General features: G+C 43.7%; 1 protein-coding gene across 2 annotated transcripts in view; it reads right to left on the reverse strand.

The window, feature by feature from the left end:
- The window catches only part of IQCH (IQ motif containing H), a 613,153-nt gene that overhangs the window by 474,317 nt on the left and 113,239 nt on the right, over positions 1-25,597 (reverse strand). For both annotated transcript variants that reach the window (XM_069222867.1, XM_069222866.1), the window contains exon 5: positions 13,910-14,032. In XM_069222867.1, the coding sequence (XP_069078968.1) occupies positions 13,910-14,032 (123 nt within the window). The remainder of the gene's footprint in view (positions 1-13,909; positions 14,033-25,597) is intronic.

Consider the following 25,597-nt stretch of genomic DNA (forward strand, 5'->3'; position numbering starts at 1 on the left):
TAGTGCCGGAACTGATTATAGTTTTGCTAAAATGCAGAACTAGCAATGTAAACGCCAAGCAGGGCACAGAGGAGGGAAATGCTCCTCAACCAATGGCACCTCTTAGGGAAAGCTACTCTTGCAGCTTTCACGGTACCTAATGCACATCGTTCGGCTGCGGAGAGGGGTAGAAGGCAATTAAACATTGTTTTTCTTTCGCTGGAGCACTGAATTCTTCCATTACTTTGCTATCACTTTGTTAACGCTGTCACTAGCAAAAGTCCAAAAATGGGGGTCTTAGTGTGCTCTGCACTTGGTTAATCTGTGATTTTAAATGTAAAACACGTTGATACTACAGTTCCCTATTCCTCTAGTCTGTAACTTCCCTGCCCAATTTCGAACTGTCGTATAAGAGGGACTCCTTAACCCAAGTGCACATCCTCATCCAGTCTTGGTGGACAGTGCTAACACGGCCAACAGCATGATCTGCTCTGAGGAACCCTGGGTATAGGCCCCACCCCTACCTTAAATGTCCCTGTGGAAGACGGGATGTGGTTCTTTGAATGACAAAGCCGGTACATGGCTACTCCCCTGGCAGAGGTAATAGTGAGAGAAATGTTATCTTTCAAGCAAGACCAATTTCAAGATAAGCAATTGCCTCAATGATCTTATGTGCATTAAGGAGACCAGAGCTAGGTTTAAACTCCATTGAGGAACAGGTTTTTTATGTGAGGTGAAGGTGGAGAAAACATTTCAAATTACGCTAAATAGCTTCATACTTTAAGGAACAATTTTCATTGTGTCAGTTAAATCAGACTGCAACAGCAGGCTCTATTTGCAGGCAAGTACAGAGATCCATATTCAGAACAAACAAGTAAACAAAATGCTAATATTTACTGTAGCGACCCAGAATTAATCTGTTTTTGCAAAGCAAAATGGCAAAGTGAAACATTTGGTCCTATATTATTTCCTGGTGGAACCTTTCCTACAGACATCCGTGTTCTGAATACTGTAGTGCAAGGTACCAACACGTCCCTGATGGGACGGAGAAAGGTACCCTGCGTGACTCTGGAGAGCGTGCAACCCTGCAATGTCCCTATAGCAAGCTGTAGTGTTCTTGACCTTCACCTCAGCTTCTAAGACGATGATGCATGTGCACAGATGTCTTTCCATGATGTGAAGTGAAACCCAGAGTAGGTGTGTGGTTAAGGGCACAGCATGTGTCTTCCTTTTAAAGAGAGTGACTGCTGACACCTCACTGGGCTGTACAGGAAGGAGTGACAGTGGTGGCAGCAAAGAGATTCTAGCTGCAGGACAGGTCTTTTCCTCTGCTGTTTGCTTGGTTTCATAGTCTGGTTGCTTTCTGCTCCAATTCCCTAACAAGAGTAATATACTGTGTACAAGTTCCCTGAAGCCATCTCAAATGCCTAATACATTTTGACCCGCAGGCCCAGTCACTCCTAAGGGGACCTGATCCGAGGCAATCCAGCACATAGCTCCACCTTTTCAGATCCAAGCTTTAGCCTCACTCGCCGCATAAGGAATTTCTCCCAACCAGTCCCCTCCATATCGCAAAAGACTTCCACATGGGCCGAATTCTAAAAACAATAAGAGCTCCAAGAAAGCATTTTTATAAAGTCGGATAGTAGATAGCTTCCCTACCATATGTCAGCCTCTGCTTTAGTTTCTTTGTCCCCATGGCGAAATCAGTCAGCTATTTCTACACAATTTCACGTTTCCTATTGTGCTACAATCATTGCACAAGTGAGTGCTACACTATGTTATTGTAAATGTACCAGGTTACGCCCTTTTGTATGTAATGACCCCTCTTACATTTTACATAAGATCGTGGAAAGGCTACCATGCCGAAAGTAATAAACCCACCATAAAACCAACAGCGATCCCAGAAGAAAGAGTCGAGTTAGTGAATGTGCACCAGGCAGGGATCTTTACCCACTGACAACATCTTCAGAGCATGCATGAAGGTCAGTCGGGGAGGCAGTAGCCCCAGTCCCTAAACATCCCCTTTAAATGTAACAATTCAGCTCCAAGCGCTGTCAACACGGCACCATTTGTAAGCACTAAACTGGCAATTAACAAAAATGTACCAATGAACAACAAAAAGCCCCGAGGAATGTGTTCTGATACCTAACTTGAAGCCACAATGTGTCAGGTGGGGCTATGACGAGTGGCTGTCAGGCCTCGAGGCGGCCCGTATGTGCATCCATTCTGCGGATGCAAGGCGCCTGAGGAGAAAGGAGCGGTGCCAAGGCAGGTACAGGGAGAGAGAGGGCGCTTCGAGCCCCCGGCAGGTGCCTCTACCTACGCCACATCTGTCTCGCGAGCGCGGCTCCAGAAGGCGCGGGAGAGGCCTGCTGGCTAGTGCTGTCTAACGTGTTACTTGGCGGCAGCGGGCCAGCCTGGCCCATCTTGCAGGAATGGGTGCTGGGGGGACACCGTGCCTTTCGAGGGACAGCTGCAAGGCAGCAGTGCATGGCAGCGCAAGCAGGCACGCGGTGCGGCTGCAGGAATGCTGATGGATGCAGAAGTGGGCCCACCATCCCTGTCTGGCTCTGTGACAGCCAATCTCCCGCTCCAGATGACAACAGCGCGAGAGAAACGGGGAAGGGATGCTGACCTTTGCGAAGATTAATTTGTTTACCAACAGAACCCAAGTTGTGATGAGAGGTGGCAGTGCCCTTCATGAAGGATGCTGATGCCACTCACTGCCTCCGCCTCGGCAGCCATATTTTTTTTTATTTTTGGACTGAAGGACTTGAGTATCGAATACACAAAACAAAGCCCTTCCCGAAGCCGATCTTTACATCAATTTGATAGCATCTCTTCTGGCGCGTAGTGCCAATCTCCCATACCCTGGGCATGACTGCATCTGTCACTTTCCCCTGAATATCATGATATTCTTGGAGTCTCCTCTGTTTCCGTCTCTTCAGTTGACGAAAGACCAGGACAAGCTCATCTCTGCTGCCATTTACAGCTGTCCGTGAAAGAGAAGCATGTAAACGTGCGGAGTCGGGGCAGCTATGGGGAGCTGTTCATGCATGTGAAAGAAGGGTACAAAAAACGGCCACATTACAGCAAATGGGTCCCGGCACACCTGAACGCAGCATGTGCCGGGGAGAAGCAGGTGAGAAGGTAGCTGGTGGAATAGTAACAGGCAAATAGGGGTTCTTATGTGCGTGCGAGGAGCTCATGTGGCAGACAGTAAACTGAAGTGTTGCACCCTGTGTGGGGTAGCAGCAGTGCTTTAAATGGGCTGGTACTGTCCTGTACTGAGTACCTTCAATTCTTAAATTTGAAAGGAAGAATCCCTGCAGTTTCATCAGGAGTGCAATGCTTGTGATGAGCGAGTACCAGCACTTCTCAGTAGAAAGCTGGCACCCTTGGATAGGAGTATCTGCTCTTCCAAAATGCTAATTTCAAGCACTGTGTGGCAGTACACGAGCAAAAGAACAGTAGACGGAGAAGATAATATCAGGAGATGAGCGGGTTTTAAGTGGACCGGGTCATGCTGGGCCTGAGACCCTCCAGTAATTGAAGCCCAACTTTGAAAAGGGACCCTATCGGGCTCCATATTCATGTTATGTTATACTATGCTATCAGTGTTCTGATAGCGCTCTTGTAATCCGTGAGGATATCCTGTGTAGCTGGTGTATGAGGCTTACTCAGAGAGACAGGTTTTTAGCTTCTTGCAGAAGAAAGGAGGAGGAGGCTCTGATGTGTTGTAGGAGATCGTTCTAGGCTTTAGGAAACAAGTATGGGAAGGTTCAATCCCCTGCTCTGCCTTTGTGTATGCCTAAGGTTTGTGCTAATGGTGTGGGTGAAGAGCTTGAAGTGTGTGTGCTTGTGTATCAGGAGCTGGTGAACTTCCCAAAGTGTGGTGTGATGTGGGCTCTGCGTAGGAGGTTGAGAACTAGTGTCTGCAGTCTTTTTGTGAGCAAGTTGGTTATCCCTGTGCACAGGGTGTTCCCATAGTCTAGTCTGCTGGTGATGAGGGCTTGTGTGATCGTTTTCCTGGTATTGTCTGGTAGCCACTTGAGATTTTGATGAGCGTACTTTGGGTGTTGAAGTACGACAAAGCTACTTCATTGACATGGATGGCCAGTTCCAGTTTGTTGTCTATAATGATTAAGGTTTCTTGCTTGTGAGCAAGGCGCAGAGTGGATATGAGGTATCTGGGCCACCAGGTAGAGTCCCAGAGAGAGGAATCCTTTCCAAAGAATGCCACTTTAGTCTTGTCTGAGTTAAATTTGAGGTAGCTGGATTTCATCCAGGTGGCCACTTCGGGCATGCATATGGTGAACTTGTCTCTGGTGTTTCATGTTTTGTTTGAGAAGGACAGTATGAGCTGCATGATGTCAGCGTCTGTGTGGATGCTTAAGTTGTGAGCCCAGATGATGTCGGCGGTATGGAATCATGTAGCTGTTGAAGAGCATTGGGCTGAGCAAGGAGCCCTGTGGGACTTTGCAGAATAATTTTCATGCTTCAGAAGAGTAGGGGGGCCTGTTGATGATTTGGGTTCTTTCAGTGAGGAAGGAGGAGATCTACTCGAAGGCATGACCCTGGATGCCTGCTCGTGAACTTGTCAGATCAGAATGAGATCCGAGACAGTGATGAAGGCGGCTGATGGGTCAAGCAGAATGAGGGCTCCAATTTCTCCTTTGTCGAGGATCATCCAGAAGTCATCTGTTGCTGCTATGAAGGTGGTGTTTGTGCAGTGGTTGGTTCTAAATCCTGATTGTAGGGTGATTGGCAAGGTGGCCAACGACGCATCATTGATGGCTTTTCTGAGACTGTGGCTTGGTAGGGAAGGAGGGATACTGGTCAGAAGTTGATGAGTTTGGTCAGCTGGCCAAGGGTTTCTTTTCAAGAGCATTGGTAGCTGCATGTTACCATGATTCTAGAAAGGTGGCTGTAATGATGGAGGTGTTAAGGATGGGGGTAAGGGTCTTACTGATAAGGATCTCTCCTTTTGTTGAAGGCATGATGGGGGCAGGAATCCACCCAGGCCCCAGAGTGTATGGTCTTCATAACTACTGTGGTTTCTTCTGTGGTGCTGGTGTATGACCTATGTGGTGATTGCATTGTCTTCATTCGTCACTGGAGACTTCTGGTCAGAGACAGGGGGGTCCGGTTGTGGAGCAAAGGTACAGTATATGCTTGTGATCTTGCTTCAAAAGAAGTCTGAAAGGTTGCTATGCAAGCCTTCAGTTGGGCTGAAGTTGCTGGTGGCAGCTGTGGGTGTGGTGAAATCCTTGCCGACTACAAATATTTCTTTGTTGCGGTTGGAGCTGGTATTTTTTTGTTCGACCCGAGCTTTCCTCTCAGTTTATCAGATTAGCTAATGGCACCTTCTCTGGGCAGTTTTGAAAGCTTTGCCTTCCACTTCCCCATTGGCTGGTCTCCATTTCAGTTCCAGTTGTTTGGAGAGTCGCTTGGACATTTTAAGGTCTTCAGTGTACCAGCTGGCTTGTGTGCTAGTTGTTGCTGTGTGGCTTTATTTCTTGGGGCCAGACTGCCAGAGCAGATGGGGATCCATTTGTTGACGTTTTTGATGTCACATGCCAGGAGGCAAGTGGGTTCTGTTTTTTTCTAGTGGACAGCAAACCACCATTGTTAGCCTATTCCAGTGTTGGCATGCTGGGCCTGCCAACCGGCTTCTTCTGTGTTGATGAATGGGGATTGTGAAACTGATTTTGGTGTGGTCGGTCCAGGTGACACTGTGGGTTTGGGTATGTTAATTGTGATATTGTTGAAGGATGTGAAGATAGGATCTAGGAGGTGTCTGGTGGTGAGGGTGTGCTTTGTGACGTGTTGGGTAAGTCCTAGGTTTCCGAGGTTGTCAAGAAGGGCAACTGAGTTAGGGTTAGTCCAGTCTTTTAGATGGAAATTGAGGCTGACTCCAAAGCATTCAGCCTAGGAGGATGAATGCTTTGGGGTCAAGGACTAGTGAGGTGATGAGGTCCATAATGTTGCTAGAGAGTTTGGCTGCAGGATATGGTGGGTAGTACACCAGGGTTCCAACCAGGGAGAAGTTTGTTTTGATTTGTAATTTAAAGAAGAGGTGCTCCATGAAGTTTATTCCAGCTTCGGAGGAGGCAGCGCAGTTGAAGATATCTTTATAAACAATGAGGATTCCTCCTCTGGGCCTGTTTAGAAGGAATTGTCTGGTGATCTTGCATCCGGCGGAGATGGCGGCAGTGATGGCTGGCATGGAAGCTGTGGTCAGCCATCAGTCCATAAGGAATTGGAGGTCTGGGGTGGAATCATCCGTGGGTGCTTGCTGAGCATGCGTGATACTGGTGTATGAAGAGTCAAGTGTGTTTGTTGGTAGATGTTTGAGTGTCTATGGGGTTGGGTATTGTGGCTAATTCTTAGTGGATGTTAGAGTTGCAGTAGCCGTGGTGCAGGAAAAGCGGCAGAGGGACCAGGTGAAAGCTCTCTTCCTGTTGCGCACCAGCAGAAAGTGGTACAATGTCTGGGGTTCAGGGCGCAAGGAGAGCAGTGGGGTAGTAGATGGGTCATAAGAAGAGCAGGGTTTCTAGCGCTAGGTGCAGTATAGGCATGGATGGGTGCAGAGAGGCTTGCCTTTGGTGGGCCTTTGGTCAGTGCTGTGACCAACATCAAGTAGGTCCTGGACTAGGGGAAGATAGTCGGAGGAGAAGCGCAGGAGGTGGACAGGTAATGCTAAAGAGGAGCGTGATCATCAGAGAGTGAGAGAGGCGATAGGAACAGGTAAGGCACATGGGGAAGAAGGCGGGAAAAGGGCACAGGAAGGGGCACACAGAGACAGAACATAGAGACACAGCACAAGGGTCACAAGAAAGAGAGAGAGAGAGATGGCAGAAAGGGTAGAAACAGTGCAAGAGAGGCAAAAGAACTGAGCGAAATGGCACAAAGAGAGAAATCTCAAGGATCAAGAAATGGCAGAAAGAGCTAGAATTTGTCTGAAAAAGAGAGAGGGAGAAAAGGCACAAAGATCGATAGAAATGGCACAAAAGTCACGGAGAAAGAAAGTGAGAGAGAGAGAGAAAGAGGGAGATAGAGAGAAAAAGAGAGAGAAACATAGAAAAGGCACAAAGATCAAGAGAAATGGCACAAAGTAACAGAGAGAGAGAAAAAGGCACTAAGAGTGAGAGTTGGCACAAAAGTCACAAAAAGAGAGAGAGAGCAATATAGATAGAGAGAGAGAACAAAGAGCAAGAGAAACGGCAGAAAAGTCAGGGAAAACACAATGAGAGCGAGAGAGGGTGAACGAGCAAGACCGAGAGATAGAGAGAGAGAGAGAGAGAGAGAGAGGGGCAAGGCAGGTATCTTGCAGCGCTGGAGCTGGGCATGTAAGAGCCTTGACCGGTCAGAGGACTGGTCACAGATAAGTTGGAGGTGTGGGGGACTATGCTGTGGCTGACATTAAGTAGGTCTGAGGAGGAGCACTGTCGGTAGGGAAGGAGAGAGGCACGAAGAACATTTAAGGAGCCTGGGGAAGAAGGACAGGAGCGCAGCGAGAGCAGGAAAGAGGCGCAGGAAGGGGGCACGCAGAGGCAAAGATAGACAATAGAGACACACAACACATGCCACAGAGAGAGCGAGAGAGATTACAAAAAATGTCAGAAAAAAACAAAAAGAGGCAGAAGGAGTGAGAGAATTGGCACAAAGAGTGAGAAATATCAAGGAGAGGAAGAAATGGCAGAAAGCACGAAATGGTCAGAAAAGTCACACAATGAGCAAAAGAAAAGGCACAAAGCAAGAAAAATGTTACAAAGGTCAAAGCGAGAAAGAGAGAAAATACACAAAAGGCCAAATAAATGGCACAAAAGCCACAGAGAGAGTGCGAGAAAAGGCACAAAGAGTAAGATTAAATGGCACAGAAGTCACAGTGATAGAGAGAAGGCACCAAGTGCGAGACAGATGGCACAAAAGTCACACAGAGAGTGAGAGAAAAGGCACAAAGAATGAGGGACATGGCAGAAAAAGTCAGAGAAAGAAAACAAGGTGAGAGAGAGAGGACAAGAGTCGAGGAGGGTGTCTCGAAGCACTGGAGCCATGTGCGCAGGGGCCTTGACCAGTCAGAGGACTGGTCGCAGGTAAATCAAGTATGTCCTTAACTGACAAAAAGACTGATATATTTGTCAACAAGAACTGTAAAAACCCTTAAGGTATTGCATGTCAGAGATGAAATCCCCATTTACATTTCAAATGTTTTACTTCACCTTCCATTCCTTAAGAGCATTTGCTTTTTTCCTGGTGTTGTGTTTCTGTAGTTTTTTCAGGACCTACTTTCTTCTTGTATAGTCAATGCATACTTTGAAATAAGTCACCTCCAGGTGTCTAAGTGACTTCAAGCTGTGGGTGTTTATGACAGATCTCTGAAATTGAGGCAGAGGGCACTTCGAGTTTCTCACAGTGCATGCCAGTGGGTCACAAAGGTGAGCAGACCATTGGCATCTCTTCAGGGTGCAAAGAGCATTATCAAATATACGACAGCAGGAAAGTTTGAGATATGCAGATAGAGGATTTCAGAATGATGTAGTGAGAAAAAGGGCATCAGTGCCTAACAGAGTGAGGGAATGTAGAAGCAAATGGTGTGAAGGGAAGATCAGGAGTGTGTGTGAGACACTCTGAAAGCCACTACCCCTTTCACAGACCTTTATAATGTATACTTTTCCACTAACATATTCTCAGAATTGAAACATTTTAAATTCAAGTTAGCCGGTGGAAGTTGGACCTCGTGGTGGAAGAGAGGATTTGGATAGAGAGAGGATGAGCTGAGTGTCGTCTGCGTAGGAGATTATGTTCAGTCCGTGGTTTCTGACTATGTTGGCCAGGGGGACCATGTGGGTGTTGAAAAGAGTAGGGCTTAGGGATGAACCTTGAGGAACACCACAGATGATGCTCTTGGGTTCCGAGATGAATGGTGACTCCTCTGTGTACTGGTGAGGAAGGATGCAATCCATTTAAGGGCGTTTCCTGGATACGAAGTTGCCGAAGCCTTTTGATCAGGGTGTAGTGGGACACAATGTTGAAGGCCACTTAAAGGTCGAGGAGAATGAGGGCTGCTGCTTCTCCCCAGTCTAGGAGGGTTCTGATGTGGTACATGGCTATGATCAGGGCAGTTTCGGTGCTGTGGTTCATGCAGAATCCAGATTGGGGTGCATCCAGAAGATTGTTGTTTTCGAGGTATTACATGAGTTGGCTGTTGACGGCCTTTTCAAGGATTTTGGCGGAAAAGGGGAGCAGGAAGATGGGCCTGTAGTTTTTGAGTTTGTCGGGGCTGGAGGACGGTTTCTTGAGGAGGGGTTTCACTTCTGTGTGCTTCCACTTGTTTGGGAAGGTGGCCAAGGTGACAGATGTGTTGAAGATGGCTGTGAGCTTTTTGCTGAAGGTCTTGTTGCCAAGGTTGAACATGTAGTGGGGACTTGGGTTCATGGGGGCTCCTAAGTGGACAGAGAGCAAGATGTCAGTGGTGCTCTGCATGGTGAGCTAGTCCCAGGAGGTGATCGGGTGGTCAAAGGTTGTGACAGAGGAAGCGAGGAGGCTGAGGATTTTTGTAGCGGTGGGCTGGGGTTCGAAGGTTTTTTAGATGGTGGAGATCTTGTTGTGAAGGAAGTACGCCAGGGTGTCAGAGTTCCTGGGAGAGGGTGATGGTGTTCTCAGTTACTGAGGGGTTGGAGAACTCCTGGATAATGCTGAAGAGTTGTTTGATGTGGTTGTGCTGGCTTTGATGGGATCAACTAAATCATTTCTTCTTATCTCTTCTAGGAGTCGGTGGTACTGGTTGAGCACTGTCTTGAAGATGGTTCGGTCAGTGGGCTCTTTGCTGGTGCACAATTTCCTTTCCAGTTTCTTGCATCTGCGTTTTGCAGTTTGTAGTTCCGAGGTGTACCAGCTGGTGTGTTTGGTGGGTCTCTCAAGTTTGGTGGGATTGATGGGGGTGACTCTGTTGGTGCAGTAGGAGATCCAGGTGGTGACGCTCTAGACCAGTGGTTCCCAACCTGTGGTCCGGGGACCTCTGGGGGTCCGTGAAGCTTCCTCAGGGGGTCCGTGACTTCTTAGAGAATTAAATAATATTAACAGAATATGTGCCCAGCTTACAGTAATGACTCAGTGGGGGGGTCCTTGTATTCCAATAATTATTCAGTGGGGGTCCTTGGGTTCCAGTAGTGGTAAAGAGGGGGTCCACAGAACTCAAAAGGTTGGGAACCACTGCTCTAGACCACCTGTTCAATGTTGTTAGTGGTGTTGGGTACAGATGTGTTGAGGGCCTTGGTTCATTGGCTTTCGGACACTTTGTTCCAACTGTGGTGTGGAGTGCTGGTAAGTCTGTGGGCATCGCTGGGGGCTGCTGTGAAGGTGAAGTGGACAAGTGCGTGGTCCATCCCGGTGAGCTCAGTAACTTGGATGTATGTGACTCTGTTACTGGTTGTGAAGATGGGGTCTCGCTTGTGTCCTGGGCTAGGTATGGGGTTAGTGACTAGCTGGGTGAGGCCGATGTTGTTCATGCTTTTAAAAAGGTTGACTGTGTTGGCATTGTTAGGGTTGTCGACGTGATAGTTAAGGTCTCTGAGGAAGATGTAGTGTTCAGTGTTGATGGCTTGGGAAGCGATGAATTTGAGGATGGCGATGCAGAAGCTTTGGGGTAGTCCTGGAGGTCTGTAGACAAGGGTGCCTCTGATGGTGGATTTGCTGTGTATTCTGAGTTGGAAGTTGAGGTGTTCCATGATCGGGGAGGGGTCGTCTGTGGTGGTGGTGCACTTGATGGATTCTTTGTGGATGGTGGCGATCCCACCTCCATCTTTGCTGATGTGGTCTCAGTGTGCTATTTTGTAGCCATTGGGTCTGGCCGTGGTGCTGTCCAGTGCAGATGCAGGGCTGAGCCAAGCCTCGGTGAGGAAGACAACGTCGGGTGAGGGAGGTGATGTCCCAGATCTCTGTGGCTAATTTGCAAAGCGATCAGACGTTGAGCAGGAGGCAGTGGAGTTGTTCAGGCACAGTCGTGGGGATCATATTCCTTGGATGCCCCTCACGAAAAGGCCTAATTCTCTTGATCAAAGGGAACGCTGTTCGATTGAGAAGTGACCCCAAATCATACCCACACTTTTTTTAACCTCACAGGGTTATGAGCACACTGGAGTATTACGATCATTGTCGGAGTCTAAAGAATGTTACAAATCCCCATTTTTCTTGGAGGGTAGGAACAACAGAAGTTAACAGGTCGACATGACATACTTTTTCCAATTTTGAGGCACAGTCATTCTGTTAAGGAACGAGATTGAAGACTTGACTGTGTTAGACAGGCCAACTCACTGTGGTTCACTTTTTTAAGGTAAAGCCTGCGAGTGCATGTGTCTCGCTTGCGAAAGACTGCGATGTTCAGTACAGGGCTTGGAGCCCGCCTATCACTCATCATTTGTTGGTTTGCGTAGTACTCTTCTTTACAGCCCCGTAATGTGTCAAGGCATGTCTGGCATCACTTCCGTTTCTCTGTGTGGTGCAGGGATCAAGCACTAATTAATGCAACTTAATTGGTGCCCGTCCGCTGCTCCCGACGTGATCGAGGTACTATTTGTTGTTTTTAACGTCGAGTGCCTCACATTCAGAAGACTTGTGACTGGCAAAAACGTGTTCAGAAGGCACAAAATTGCAAAGTTTTATTTTTTAAAGCTAACGTTATTTTATTTTGTTAAGTCGTATTTTCTCAGTTTCTTCTCATATTTTCTTTTTGTTTTTGTCCGTGGGCGCTATTGTCAAAAGAAGACAATCAGCTTGTTCGACCTATTGCTTTGTAAATGCTTGTTTTTAAACTGGGTCCACTGCTCACAACTAGGGAGTGTTTCATCCCACCGAGAACTGAGAGCTCTAGCTTGTCTACAAGATCCTAAACCTGTACATTCCGCTGAGAACTTTTCTTTGTTCAACTCTATGTTCCACTCACAATGAGGGATCATGCATTCCCAAAGAGTTATGAGCACCTGTACCCAACATCGAGGTAGCCTACTTTCGATTATGCACACTATAGCACACATGCTACAACAAGCGCCTTATTAATGAAGCACCTTACCCAGCGGCCACTGCAATAATAGAGTATACAGAGACACATGTCTCTCCCTAACATACACACTCCTTATGGAAGTGAGCTGCCCGCTTAACAAGGCCAACTAAAACCGACAGCACGTATTAATAATATATTCTCCATGACGTACATACTGAGATAACAAAGCAAAACCAATAATTATAATTATCACATTTCCTCAGAGAACAGGAATGAAGTCATTATTACAAAGCGGAACATTAATCAGATAGTGAACCATCTTCAGAAATGCACGAAATTAACCGACATCTATTGTTTCTCTCACAGTTGGCCCTATTTCAGGTCCATTTCAGGAAGCATAGTATAGGCTTCTAACAGGACCCATAGGAAACCAGGTATATAACTTGTAATGTGATACCAGGACCACACTTGCTCATGCAAGGTTTGTTTACTAAACTGAGTGAAATTCACAGTGTGTCTGTGCAGTGACACATTTTCACGATTGTTCAAATCTGATATTATATATATGGTGATATCATAAACAAATGTTTTTCTTATCACAGATTAGAAAATAATAACGGCAACTGAGTTGCTCATCAAGGATCACGTGGTCGGTATTAGGCCTGAGTATCCAATTAATGTTTATTAGTATTCCGAAGAAAGAAAACAGATACAGAGAACAAAATATTTAGGTCCTGATGAAAGGCCAAAGAAAGGGCAGGAGACGATACATGTAGACCAATACAAAGGGTCTAAACATTCCCCTTTATGCGAATATCGGGATGCGAATAAAGGGTTTTTTGTCTGACTTTAGGTATTTTAGGTAGTACAAATAGTTCTCTACCACTGACAGCAGGCTACCCCCATCGCACTCATTCACCCTCGGAAGACTACCCTGAGAAACATCCTTAAGGGTCTCCATGTTTGACACCCATGATGAGGGCAACAGCGAACAACACGAGGAGGCACCCTATGATGAAGTATGCCACCATACAATGGGTGAGGTTATTCATCCTTAAAAGGGAGAATTCGCTTTATCATAGTGGTTCAGTATATCAACATTATGCTCATTATATGTAGCTCTTTTGTCGCTTTGGGTACTTAGGGTGTTTATCGATACTAGAGGGGGTATACCCATTTGGCTTATGCGATTTCTCACAATTCCCCTTTGTGTATAGAGAATAATTGAATTGTTCAAGGGACTTTTTTGGAATGAAGGGTAGTGCTGAAGTTGCAGGCAGAGGGAGGTGTGAGCATGTCAGTTGGGTGGTGGGCAGGGATCTGGATCTAGAAGTGGGAAGGGAAGGATGGAAACAAGAGGGGCTTGGAGCAATCAGCATAGAAGTGGCACAAGAGCACTGCATTTTAAATGATGTAACCCAGGAGAATGGTGAATTTCTAACTGCACAAACCACTGTGAACAGTCTGTGGTCAATGAACATTATAAGAGAACTCCTTCACACTGTCCTCTTTCTAGTGCACTGCATAGTGGCTGTAAGGAAAGAGGCAATATGCTGGCTGACAAAGACCTTTGACCTGCCTGGGATTCCAGACCCAGAGCATGAATGGAGCCCAATTACACGAAAGGGGAATTCTGATGAGAAGACTGTTTTGTTTAAATGCAGGTCTGTGGAATATAAAAGAAGCCTATCTTGTGTTACAGCAATCAACATACATTTGGGAAAAAAATCATATTTAAAAACATTCCAAACGTTCTTGTTGCATTTTCTGGTACAGCTGAGCAAAGGAGAAAATGTCTGTCAGTCAATCCTCAACACACAGACTCCTGATTGACCGAAGGGTATTTTGGGCAATCAATGTCAGTGCAAGCAAAAAGACAGTGTTACAAGGGAGGACATACAGAACAAAAAAGACGAAACTCACAGCTGCAGCACCTCGACGCCTGGTGATCAGAGGCAGCGTGATCCCAAAGTTCTGGTTGAGGGTGGACCGGTTAATGGCATTCTCCGGATCTAGCATGATCCTGGCACTTTGGGCCATCTTGTGCTACAAGAAAGGAAAAGAACCATAACCGTGATTCAATTGCTGTGTGGGCTGTACAACACAAATAATTCAAAATCCATGTCCTACTAGACTGAGAATGTATCAAATCCAACCAGATTTCCTCCTATCCCTAACAATTGCAAAGAGCAGGTTTCCCAGAATAATGGTTAAAATCCATTTTTTACACCGGAGGTCACACTACAGACGTCTTTTAGTTGAGAATTCAGGGAAAGGCAGAGTGAAGGCAGTCATGTGGGGCAGATTACTCACAAATTAAGGCCTAACACATGAGAGGCTGCCTGTACAGACTACCCAATTTAACGAGGTTCCAAGCAGGGCAACAGAGTTATCCAACCCTCATATTCTGCCTCCCTCCATCCAGTCCTGGAAGTAATGCATACTTGGACCTGAAAACTCAGGCCCACACTCTCATTTGGAGTATAAGTATGTAGGAGTGGAGTATGTAATAAGTATTGTCCATCAAGTACTCCAACAGAACCGAGGCATTTTGGAGAGAATATTTCCACGCCCTTTCTTTTTGCACCACTCAGTAAGACCACTGGTTGGTAACATCATTATTGAAAAGATGATCGTCCAGAGCACAATGTAACTCAACTTGATTATTCTAGGTTTTTCCCTACAGGTATCCTATCATTCCATGGTGTCTCATCCTTAGGAATCACCAGGGTGCCACCTGTAAGTGCTCCCAAGCAAAGCTGTAAGGTGTCTTTGGATAAGGATACCAATGGAGGAGTTAACTTATCCTCCTGCTTGACCTTTAGATAGGTATATGTTTTTTAATGGGGATTTATCAAATAAAAAAAGAAAATCATCATAGAAAAAAATACCTATTCTTAGTTTCAAATTATTCTAATTTATCATACAATAAAAATGTAAAAAAAAAAAAGTATACATTGTTATGCAATGTTAAGTTATAGGATTTACACAGAGCAACAAATACCTTGAGGGGTTTCCTCGTGTTAGACAAAACAGAAAACAGCTGGCCATAACAGGATAATACTACCCTCCTTCTGGGACCCACAGAACATGGATCATTAAGCTTTTAAAAAAACCTTAGTTCTTAAAGAGGTAGGTTTTCGGTTCATTTACTTTATATACAAAATAATATCAGATGACTAACGCTCTTGGACACTTGGATTCATACATGACTCCAGATACAGGGCCTGATTTAAATCTCAACAGAGGAAATACTTAGTCACGAATGTGACAGATATCCCAACTGCCATATTACGATCCTCGTAGAATATAATGGGATCGTAGTATGGTGGACAGGATATCCGTCACGTTTGTGACAAAGTATTCCCCTCCGCCGAGGTCTAAATCAGGCCCACAGTCACTAGTATGGCATGGTGGAACAAGACTCATTCTCTCAGAACACATGAAACCATTTAATTGGAAATCAGCTTAGTGTATTCACACAGTTTCAAAAGATATTCTTTGTTACTGTTTAATCTTAGGTAAACATGACACGGGCCTCTAAGCCTGAGCACTCTTTATGCATGCATCAATTAGAATTCCCACCTTTGGGAAAAGCTAACATAATTATCCCTTTCTTGAGTGAGCAGTAGGATTGTTCCAGAGGAGGAATTAAACTAGGCCCTTCAATTCCTTCCAAACTATCTACAAACCTTGACTTGCCTCCGAGACTTGGAAATGTCACAACTTATCCTTTAATGGTAAGGTGATCAATCGGCTCCTTACAGACATTAACATTTCATGGATTTAACAAATATAAGTGTGTTTCGGATTCTAAAGGATTTTGAATGTAACAAATGCTGATAGATGCCATGTTTTTTATTTAATAATGAAGGAGTTTCTAATAGTAGCTGTTCAAAAAACCTAATAATAGTTTAGACTTTGGTTGCTTATCAGCAATTCTTGTATGTGTCAAGCGCACCTCCGCCTACTTTGGGCATTAGTAAACTCCTTTATGAGGTATTTTAAAGCTTGCTCATCATTTTGCCTGGACTGATTATTTGTGACTCAAGTTGCAACACTCCAGTAGGAGTCACATTTGGAATTCCAAATCCTGACTCAAACAGTAATCTTGATCTTTCTCCAGTAAGTTAGGATTAGCCCTCTTACTCAGGCCACTACTCCATAGAACTGGATGATCTCTGAACATAATGGAAAAACGGTGATTTCTCTCTAATAGGTCTCTGATATCTTCAAAGATCATGAAACCTTAACTGACCAGCTTCACTATGCCGTGAACTGTACCTTATATGATTTATTACCCTTTTCAGATAAAAGAAAAAACAGTTTGGAAGTCTAGACACTTCTGCACTAAATTCTATCAAACTAAATGTATGTGAAGCAGACAAAAAATTGAGAGTACATCTTGCCCAAAGTAAAAATGAGGAATACTAAGTTAAAGGCTGAGTACAAATCTAAAATTCCGGAAGCAAAACAAACTTTTCCCAACACATTACCTCTGCTCCAAACATGGCCAAACAACAGTCCCTGGCTGTGACAGAACTCCAGTTTCTCTCCTCTGTTTTCTGAAATTGCCCCCTATTCTAGACCTTTGTATGAAATGTTCTTTACTTTGTGAAGACAATACCACAATCATCAGGGACTCCATCATGAAAGGCATCACAGTTACTTTGCTAAAGTGTCCCAGAACTGACTCTATCACAGTTCCTCAGGACCACAATTCCAATTTTTCACACATTATGGGAACACAATTGCTAGATAGTACTGAGCCGACCTGCCTGTCCAGTTTCTCAATTATATTTGCCCAGTCCAAAATAAAGAAACTCCTTTGCCATTACCTGAAAGATGACTTCTGTGATCTTTTCAACTGCTCTCTGAATCAAGGTGTAGTTCCCAGTGTTTGGAGGAATGCAATAGTGAAACATCTGCCTAGTAAACACACTTAGCAAAAAAAGACACCAGTACCTAGATTCAGATTTCACTATTACTCTATCTACGTAAACTACTTAAACAATTAGTTTTTAATCAACTTCAGAAATTCACAGGACATTACATATTATTTGATTGCTTCTGAGCAAGTTTCATCCCAGGGCACAGTACTGAGGTAGTCATGTTATCTGTCTTAGATGATCTGCACTGATTAGTGGATAAAAGTGGTGTCATGGCAATGGTTCTATTGGCAGATGACACCATCTCCTGTCATCAGAAAACAGCTAACAGCAAATACATTTGATCATAAAGTCTGAACAAATGTCTCATTATTACCCAATGGTGGATTTCCAATATCTTTTGAATTAGAGCCCTTATAAAACAAAGGTTATAACTAACCCTCGGGAACAAACATCTGGAGTCACATTTATTGGCCTGTAAACCAGTAAATGTCCTACAAAACCTGGGATTCTTTAATGTGTCATTTTCTCTTGATTACCAAGTAAGTCAATGACATAGCCAAGTGCTGTTTTGCCTTTCTGAGATTTCTAAAAAAATAAAAAATAAATCCTAGCCTGCCATCTCCAAGTCCTGGTTGCCAAAGCCTGATTTCTGCTGAGACTAGGCTTATAAAATTCTGTCTGACTGGCTTCACTGGCTAAACATCTTCAATACTTACATTTAGTACAAGGTGTTGCTGCTCTTATATTCTCAGGCTGCTCCAAGTGTGAGCACATTTTACTGGTATTAATGCTGCTCCACTCAGTGCCTGTGTATAATACAGTCATTTCTAAATCAATGGCAAACTTAGAGAAGGCCTTACTCCATCAGCAAAATCCCCAATTTAAAGCCTCCCAATTCTACAGGCATACTCTCAGTCGCGTTTGCAATCTGACAATCGCTTCCTTCTTTCAATCCCCAAAAGAAAGACAGGACTAGATGGCAACACTACTTTCGGTGTCCCTAAGTTTTGGAACCTCAAGGCCCTTTCCCTTTCATCAGAAACCTCTCCACCTGTTTTTAGGAAATCACAGAAGACTTGGCTTTTTAATCAATAGTATTCTTTTGTATCTGTATTTGAGTAGGTTTACTACCACAGTGCAAAGAAACCATGGTGGATATATGCTAAGTAAATGCATTAAACATAAAATAACATAATATAGAACATTAATGAGAGCATTTTAGCTTTATATAAAGCTATGCACTGTGCTTACTCCAAACATGAACAAAACATAGGACTCGTCCCAGGGTCTGCAGTGCTTTTTAAATTACTTGCTTGATAAGAGGCCCTCACCTACCAACTCATTAAAAGTGACAGCCATGTCTATAAAGCTTTAGATCTCCTAAATCCTTCCTCCACTAACTGGCATTTGTTTTGCTTTCCGTCCTTTTCAAATTAAACTATCTTGGTTGTGTCATACTTTTAGGGTCAGTCTTTATTCTTTCTCTAAAGTGACTGACTAGTCTGGTCAACCCTCTTTATAGTGTGTAGTGCACGCTAGGTGTACCAGAATCAGGAGAAATGTCTAACTCTTTCATTTTATGGATTTGTTTCGGAGGTTTCAATGACCATCTATATCTGCAAAAAAACAGCGCAAAACAAATAGATTCCAATGAGCATTCCTTCATTAATCCTCCTTGCAAGATAATGCTCTCTGAAGCTTGTGAGTGGCTATAAACTATTTGGATTAACAAAAGAAGTTTTACATGCAGTGTGACTATAAACTATTTTAGTTACCAAGAGAAGTGTTGCATCTATTTCCAGACTCTGCAATTCTGACCCCAAACTTTTCTGGCCAGCTTTTGCTAAATCCACAAATGTCACATAAATCTCAACCTATCTACTTACCAATACTTATGAACCATTGTGCAGTGTCAATTTGGCTTGGCAAAATATTTAGATTCAACCCAGTCTTCTATTTTTGGTAATATCCACATTTTGTATACCTTTGCGAAGACCTCCAATAACGCTATAGGTCTTTAACCAGTGAGATTTTGTCTATCCCCTTTGAAGCAGGACAATATTTTCTCCAGGCCATAAGAGAGGAATACTTCTCAACACACTGGAGGCTTGGGTGAGCTTGCCTAATACTCTTGCCAACCACCCTGGTGTTGCCAACAATATGTTGTGTCTCATTTTGATTGTTTGATGTGCCTTACCTAGTTTTAAAAAGCTTATTCCTAAGAACCATTCTGTCTCACTGAGGCTGGTAAATCCCTCCTCAGTCCAAACACTTTAGTTCCATCTGAGGCGGAAAGGTATGGAGGCAGGTTCCACAAATTAATAGTTCTTTGCTTTTAATCAATTATTAATTGTAACAAGATGCAAAAGTAATTTTCTTGTTGTGTTTAATAATGGAGTCGAATATGTTGACAAGACTAGGCCTAGTCGTTTTTTCAAACTCCATATTTTAAAGGAGCGTGAGGCACAACCCTGACACTAACTCCACCCCCCCCATACCCCCCGCTGCCTCTGAATCGAGAAGCCCCAAATATGACCTTCATTACCTGATTAATTGTACGAAATTCAGTAGTTTCAAGGACTTGCTTGTACATTACCATAATTAAATTGTATTATTCTCTGTTCACGTTGTTCTGTGAAAGGACGGGTTTACACTGTATGCAATTGAAGGTCACTTCTCTAGGACGACCGGAGGTGCTGTTGATATTTTTGAATGTAGTAGTGTTTTCTCTATATACATAATGCACAGTTATATTGTACAATAGATGTAGAGTAAAAGTAATTTTGCCAACGTGATGCGTTTTCTGTTTTACTATTAGGATATGTAATGTTACTTTTTTTCAATCAAACCACAGTGACTGAACGGTTTATCCGTCTAAAAGTGTATAAAAGCGCACCATCTCGGAAACGAGTCAGGTCTTTCTCTGGGCCTCTTAGGGAGCAGACTCCTTGTAAATATGCACTTATGCATATTTTCCAGGATTTTTCTCTCCTGTCTTACTAATATTTTCCATGATTTTTCTTTCCTGTGTTACTAATCAGATCTTATGAGAATTTGCTCTCATCTGCCTTGTGCTAGATCATAACCGGTTCTGGCTATTGATTAGATTAGGGATTGGTTCTCGCTTCCAATGAGGTTGTAAATTTATTTGAATTGATTTAATATTTTGAACAGACTGACTAATCATTGCCCTTTTGCCTTCTGTAGTCATTCTTATATTTTAAGTAAACTTTTATGGTTTGTACTCTGAATCTTGTCCTGAGTGGGTTTTCATGTATAGATGTCCTATATAGATTTCTCTGCAATTTGTATTTAAGGCTCTTATCTTTAAAGACCCACAGATAGCTCCCACCCCATAAATCAGCTGTTTTGATGTTAAATGTGACATCAATGCTGAAAAGGTCAGTGAAATAGAATATCTGTAAGCAGCGATATTCCTCCCTGCATACGAAGACCAGAATTTTACCCAAAGTGATAGCTCTGGGTGTAATTCAGCCACTCGCACTGACAAGTTTTTCCAACCCTGGAATTATCAAGTGCACAAACTCTGGAACAGATAATTTCAGGTCTGGTAACATCAAACTTCTCTCTGATGTTGCAGGGGCTGCAGGCAGGAGCTCAGTCCACCCTGATTCCTGCAGCACCACGGGGGGGAGGAGATAGTGCTCCTTCCGGAAAGACGGAAGCCTGCCTTGAACCTCTGGGTACCTACCTCAGCCACCTGCTCATGTACATGTATGGCAGGATGAAGATACAGTGTCTGTGCCATGTTTAACAGTGGCAATCAGCGATGGAACTGAAATTGCTCAGGGAAGAGTGGTACACAAGGTGGAGGTTGGAGAAAGCCTGCCAGACAGCAACGTATACTGCAGAGCTCATCTAAAGCATTCCTGGTGTATTGTGGAGTGGATGAGTCTCTTGAGTGTGAATAACAGGAGAATTAGTGTCCCTTTGTAGAGCAGGGACTGCTCTTGACCCTTTCCTGCTCCATTCTTCCCTGAGAGGTGTTACCACCATTAGGTTAAGTGATAGTTGAGGGGAAAGTCTCTCCATATTTTGTGCACACAAAAAAGGCAAATGTGACTAATTCAAGAGCACACATGAAAGGAACTACAATTGTTTGGGTGCCATATGCATCATGATGTGTCTCACAATATGTGAAAGACCAAACGGATTCACCAAAAACTCTTATACATGGCCTCACACAACCCCTCTAGTTGTTGGTCATGCCCCATTCACTGGAGAAAATTCTAATGGTGATTGGGCTTTCCGTGGTTGCTAGGAGTGTGGGAGTGATTAGCTGAATCAGGATCTAGAAAACTAAACATCCCTAAGCCCTAAATGCTGAAACTTCTACTTTAATATGGGCAAGCCTAAGGAATGGTTGAAAGCTATGGTGATGCATGGGGCTGACTATTATCCCTGCATCATAATGGGTCGACATGTTTCAGCCATTCGAGTTGCCCCAATGGGGGTATCAGGCCTTCTTCGGGACCTAGATCCCCACTTCCCTAACTCCGATCTAAAAAGAACACCATTCATCTATCAGCAAGCAACCATTCAATACTTATAGATACTGTACTCCTGGGCAAGGATCGCTGAATCTGCAATTATCGAAGGTCCCTAACTTATAATAGAGAGGGCTTCATGGACGGGGGAAGGCAGCTGGAGAAACTCTTGTAGTCACACTTTCATCAAAGGAATTTTCCAGACAAATTACCTATCTGTGGCAAAGACCCCTCAGAATATGCACACATCTTTTGTTCCTATATGGGACAATACACAAAAGAAGGATCTATCTGAAACAGGTCCTGGGCCCAACCACTGGAATTCACAAGCTCTGTCTATCAACTGGTTGTAAAGATGGGGCTTAAACCTCCAATCACTGTGCCAGTGGAGGCTGGGAAAGACATTTGTGTGCAAGAGTTGGGGTCATCAACTGCCAACTCACGTTGGCTGGTTTGGGACAAAAAGTATGAAAAACCCATATTTTGCTAGATATAGTTGCCTGTAACATCCTAAAGGGAAGGAATCCACTAACTGCTGGAAAAGGATGCTGGAGGTACCACTGCACAAAATGAAGACTGCCTAGAAGAAGGTACCCTGAAGAATGGAATTGCCACACTATACAGAGAGGCCTTGAGCCCTTGTCTCTTGGCAGCATGCCCAGAGAATTGTGTCTCGTACCTCAAGAAGATGAAGTGTCTGTGATGGCACAGTGCTTTGAATTATCGCTAATGCACTTGGCAGTTTCCTCAAGACAGGTACCCAAATGACTTGGCACAATAAAGTTTCACTACTGCCATTGGTGGTGTATCAAAACACCTCCACAAAAAAGCCTTGGCAACTACACGAAAAAAGGCTTGTGAACATGATTGGCAGCACCCAATAAAATCCATTAACACCCTTGACAGAATTTGAGCGTAGCATTTACAATTGAAAGAGCCTTTGACTATTTTCTGTGTCACCAGTGCAACCCAGGATGGACTCCTGCTTTCTTTCGGTGTAAGGTTGGAGATTCGACCCAAGAAAGCGCCTCTGAAGGAGGACCCACTACCTTCCCCCCTGGCTAGGAGTGAAGCACGATCGCCCCTCATATGCACTTGGCTGCCCTACGTCTCCTGTTTGGAAAGCATACAACGCTTACTGTGCTGCGGTGAAGACAACATGGCCGTTCCCAGCAGATCAATACAGAGGGAAAGATACACCGTAGACCCTGCATCAGCCACAAAAACAGCCCAGGCAGCTGGAACTTCTAAACAGGTAATGCATATAGATCATAAAGAAGGGAAGCAGTAGCTAGTGGATAACTAGAACAACCTGCTCTTTGAATAGGACTTCTACCCTAAAGGAGGCAGGGTCACCTGACAGCAAAGAGCATTCTTTGTTGTCCCACTCCTGTAGGGACAACTTACAGTGCACAGACTGCCTAGTATCTACAGGGATAGCCTAAGCTATACATCGAGTTCCAAAACACAGTGATTATTCCCCAGATATAACCATATCTGTTTTGATTGCCCTCTGAAATTTTATGTATCATTTTGAGTTGTGTATTTTACTTGAAGTACTTTTCCTTTATAAGAAGAAACCATGGTTAGACAATGATTTACTGACTGAGGTAATTTGCTTCACTGAGTTCTGAATATCTACCCTACACCACCTTCTTTGGCAAGCCTGGGACTGCTCGAATTTTCTACCCTTAGGGCCAAGTACTAAAAAGGCATACATAATACTACTCACATATGGGCTCAACAGTATGAAAACGCCCAGTGATACCAGCTGTAAAACAGTCTGATTGTTGCAGTTTGAGCTCAGTAACCCCTGACTTCTCTGGGGCTCCTTAAAAAGTTCCCAAGGCGGCTGCACATCCAAAGTGCAATTAATGAAAGGCTCATCCCACACCTCATTGGGATGCAGCTTTCTCGCTGCAGACACTGCAGCATAAAACATGTATCTGCTTTCACTGTGCTCTGGTTAAGCACCGCACGGCAGGTACAGATGGAGCAATGTCCACAGGGCAGCGAGATTGGGGGGCAACACAGGCTGAAGTGGGCATATAGGGTCACACCATAAAAAAGGCTAGGAGCAAAACCAAAGCGGGGCAGTGAGAGGGCACCCTCAGCCCCTTAAAAAGTAAAAAAGAAGATATATGGGGGGTTTAAAACCCAAAAAACATATATAAATCATTCAAATGTGTTTTAGATTCACCTGTCAGTGTAAACCTTGTGAGTAAACAGCATAAAAAGAATAGTTTTTATAAGACAAAATTGACAGCATGTCTTCATCCAACTGCAGCCTTTCCAGACATTAGAGACAGTTATTGACTTAACTGGAGGGCTTCTTTCGCCAGGTGAAATAAACAGAGAGCAACGGCCTCTATCTCAGTCTAGTACGCAAATACAATAATACTGCCAAGATGGTGAGAGACTGAAAATCTTGGACAGAAGATGCTAACTTGCAGAATACTTTAACAATAATCCTGATGTTGATCTGTGAATCTACCTTCCAGATTCATTTAAGAAATTCTGCCATCCTAAATCATGGGGTCCAAAATGTGCTAACAAGCCTGTTCTTGATACATACATTTTATCCATCTACAAACTCATCAAGGAATCAACACCTAAAAGGATTTATGATCAAAATTAACAGAGAAGAAACAAAATCTCTCCACCATCTTCAAAAGAAGTAATTATAGAACCGATGGACATAAGTGGTGCAGTGGTTTTCATGAAAATAAGTGATTATATTAAAGAAGGGATTAGACAACTAATGGATACCAACACTTATAAACCTTAAGAAACACATCTCACAGAAGAGTTGAACAAAGAAATGAAGAATATGGTTATAAAATACAGGAGCTTACATCTCATTAATATGACAACAGCAGATGTACTTGTTCATCCTAAACCAAACCAAGGAGATTTTATATGCTTCCCAAAATACACAAAATGAACAATCCTAACTGTCCCATCATCGCTGGGAATGATACAGCCATTGTGAGACTGTATTTGTTGACCTCCATTTTCTGACCACTGTCCAGGAACTTCCATCATTTATTGAGAACACCAGTCAGTTCCTTTAGATTACTGAAAAACTGAACCTAAATATTTGATAATGAAAGTTTTTATGGCTACATTTGATGTTCCATTACTATACAACAACATACCATACAAGGGTGGCTTAAAAAGCCATCAACCTAAGCACTTACCAACTTTGCAAGAGTTATCCTTGAATCCAACAATTTTACCTTCAATAGTAAACACTACCTGCAGATACAAGGGACATCCATGAGCACTCGGTTTGCGCCATCATATGTGAACAACTTTGAGAGAAAATAGAAGACCATATACTTGCTATTTCCAGCGTCAAACCACGAGTACGGCTAAGATAAATCGATGACATGTTTATAGTATGGAATGCAGGAGGTAGAAAGCTGAAAGAATTTACTGTTTATATCAACAATATCCAACCAACCATCCAACTTCACCAGCAGCAATACTAAACACAAGCATCATCTCCCTTTTTAGGGTCAAACCTGCAAGAGCATGCACTAGCGTGTGCGCCTCGCTTGCAAGACTCTTTTGTTAACTAAAAAGGGCTCATAGCCTCCCAGCGGCTTACCATTTGATGGCTTGCATGGCACTCTTTTTTAAAGGCTCGTAATTCATTACTGCTGGCCACGCATCATTTAAGTTCCTGTTTGTGGAGCAGGACCAAACACTGATTGATTCAACTTAAACAGTATCTGTCCGCTGCTCCCGTAGTTCTTGAGATACTTCTTTTAAACATCTAAGGCCCTGCAAACAGAAGGCGTGTGACTGGCAAAAACTTGCCCATCCGGACAAACAAAATTCCAAAATGTTGTTTTCTATAGTTAACGCTTTTCTATTATTTTGCTGAGTCTTTTCTCACTTTGCGTTCATGTTTTGCTTTGTTTTTGCTGGTGGGCACTGTTCTCAAATGATGACGATTATCTTGTTCTAAATATTGCAAAGCAACATCGTTTCTTGCTTATTTCTAATTTCCCCACATTTGCTCATTATCCACCTAAGAAAAACTAAAAAAGTTATATTGAAAATCGCCAGTCATTGCTTATCACAGAGCTCCCAATTTACGAGTTCTTATTGTAAGAGCTGAACTCAAACAAGCTGTAACAAATACAGGGGTTCATTGCTGTGATTCTAAAAGATCCATCACCTGTGAATATCTTTTACAAACA

Source organism: Pleurodeles waltl, chromosome 3_1 (genome assembly GCF_031143425.1).
Source record: "Pleurodeles waltl isolate 20211129_DDA chromosome 3_1, aPleWal1.hap1.20221129, whole genome shotgun sequence".
Lineage (NCBI taxonomy): Eukaryota > Metazoa > Chordata > Amphibia > Caudata > Salamandridae > Pleurodeles > Pleurodeles waltl.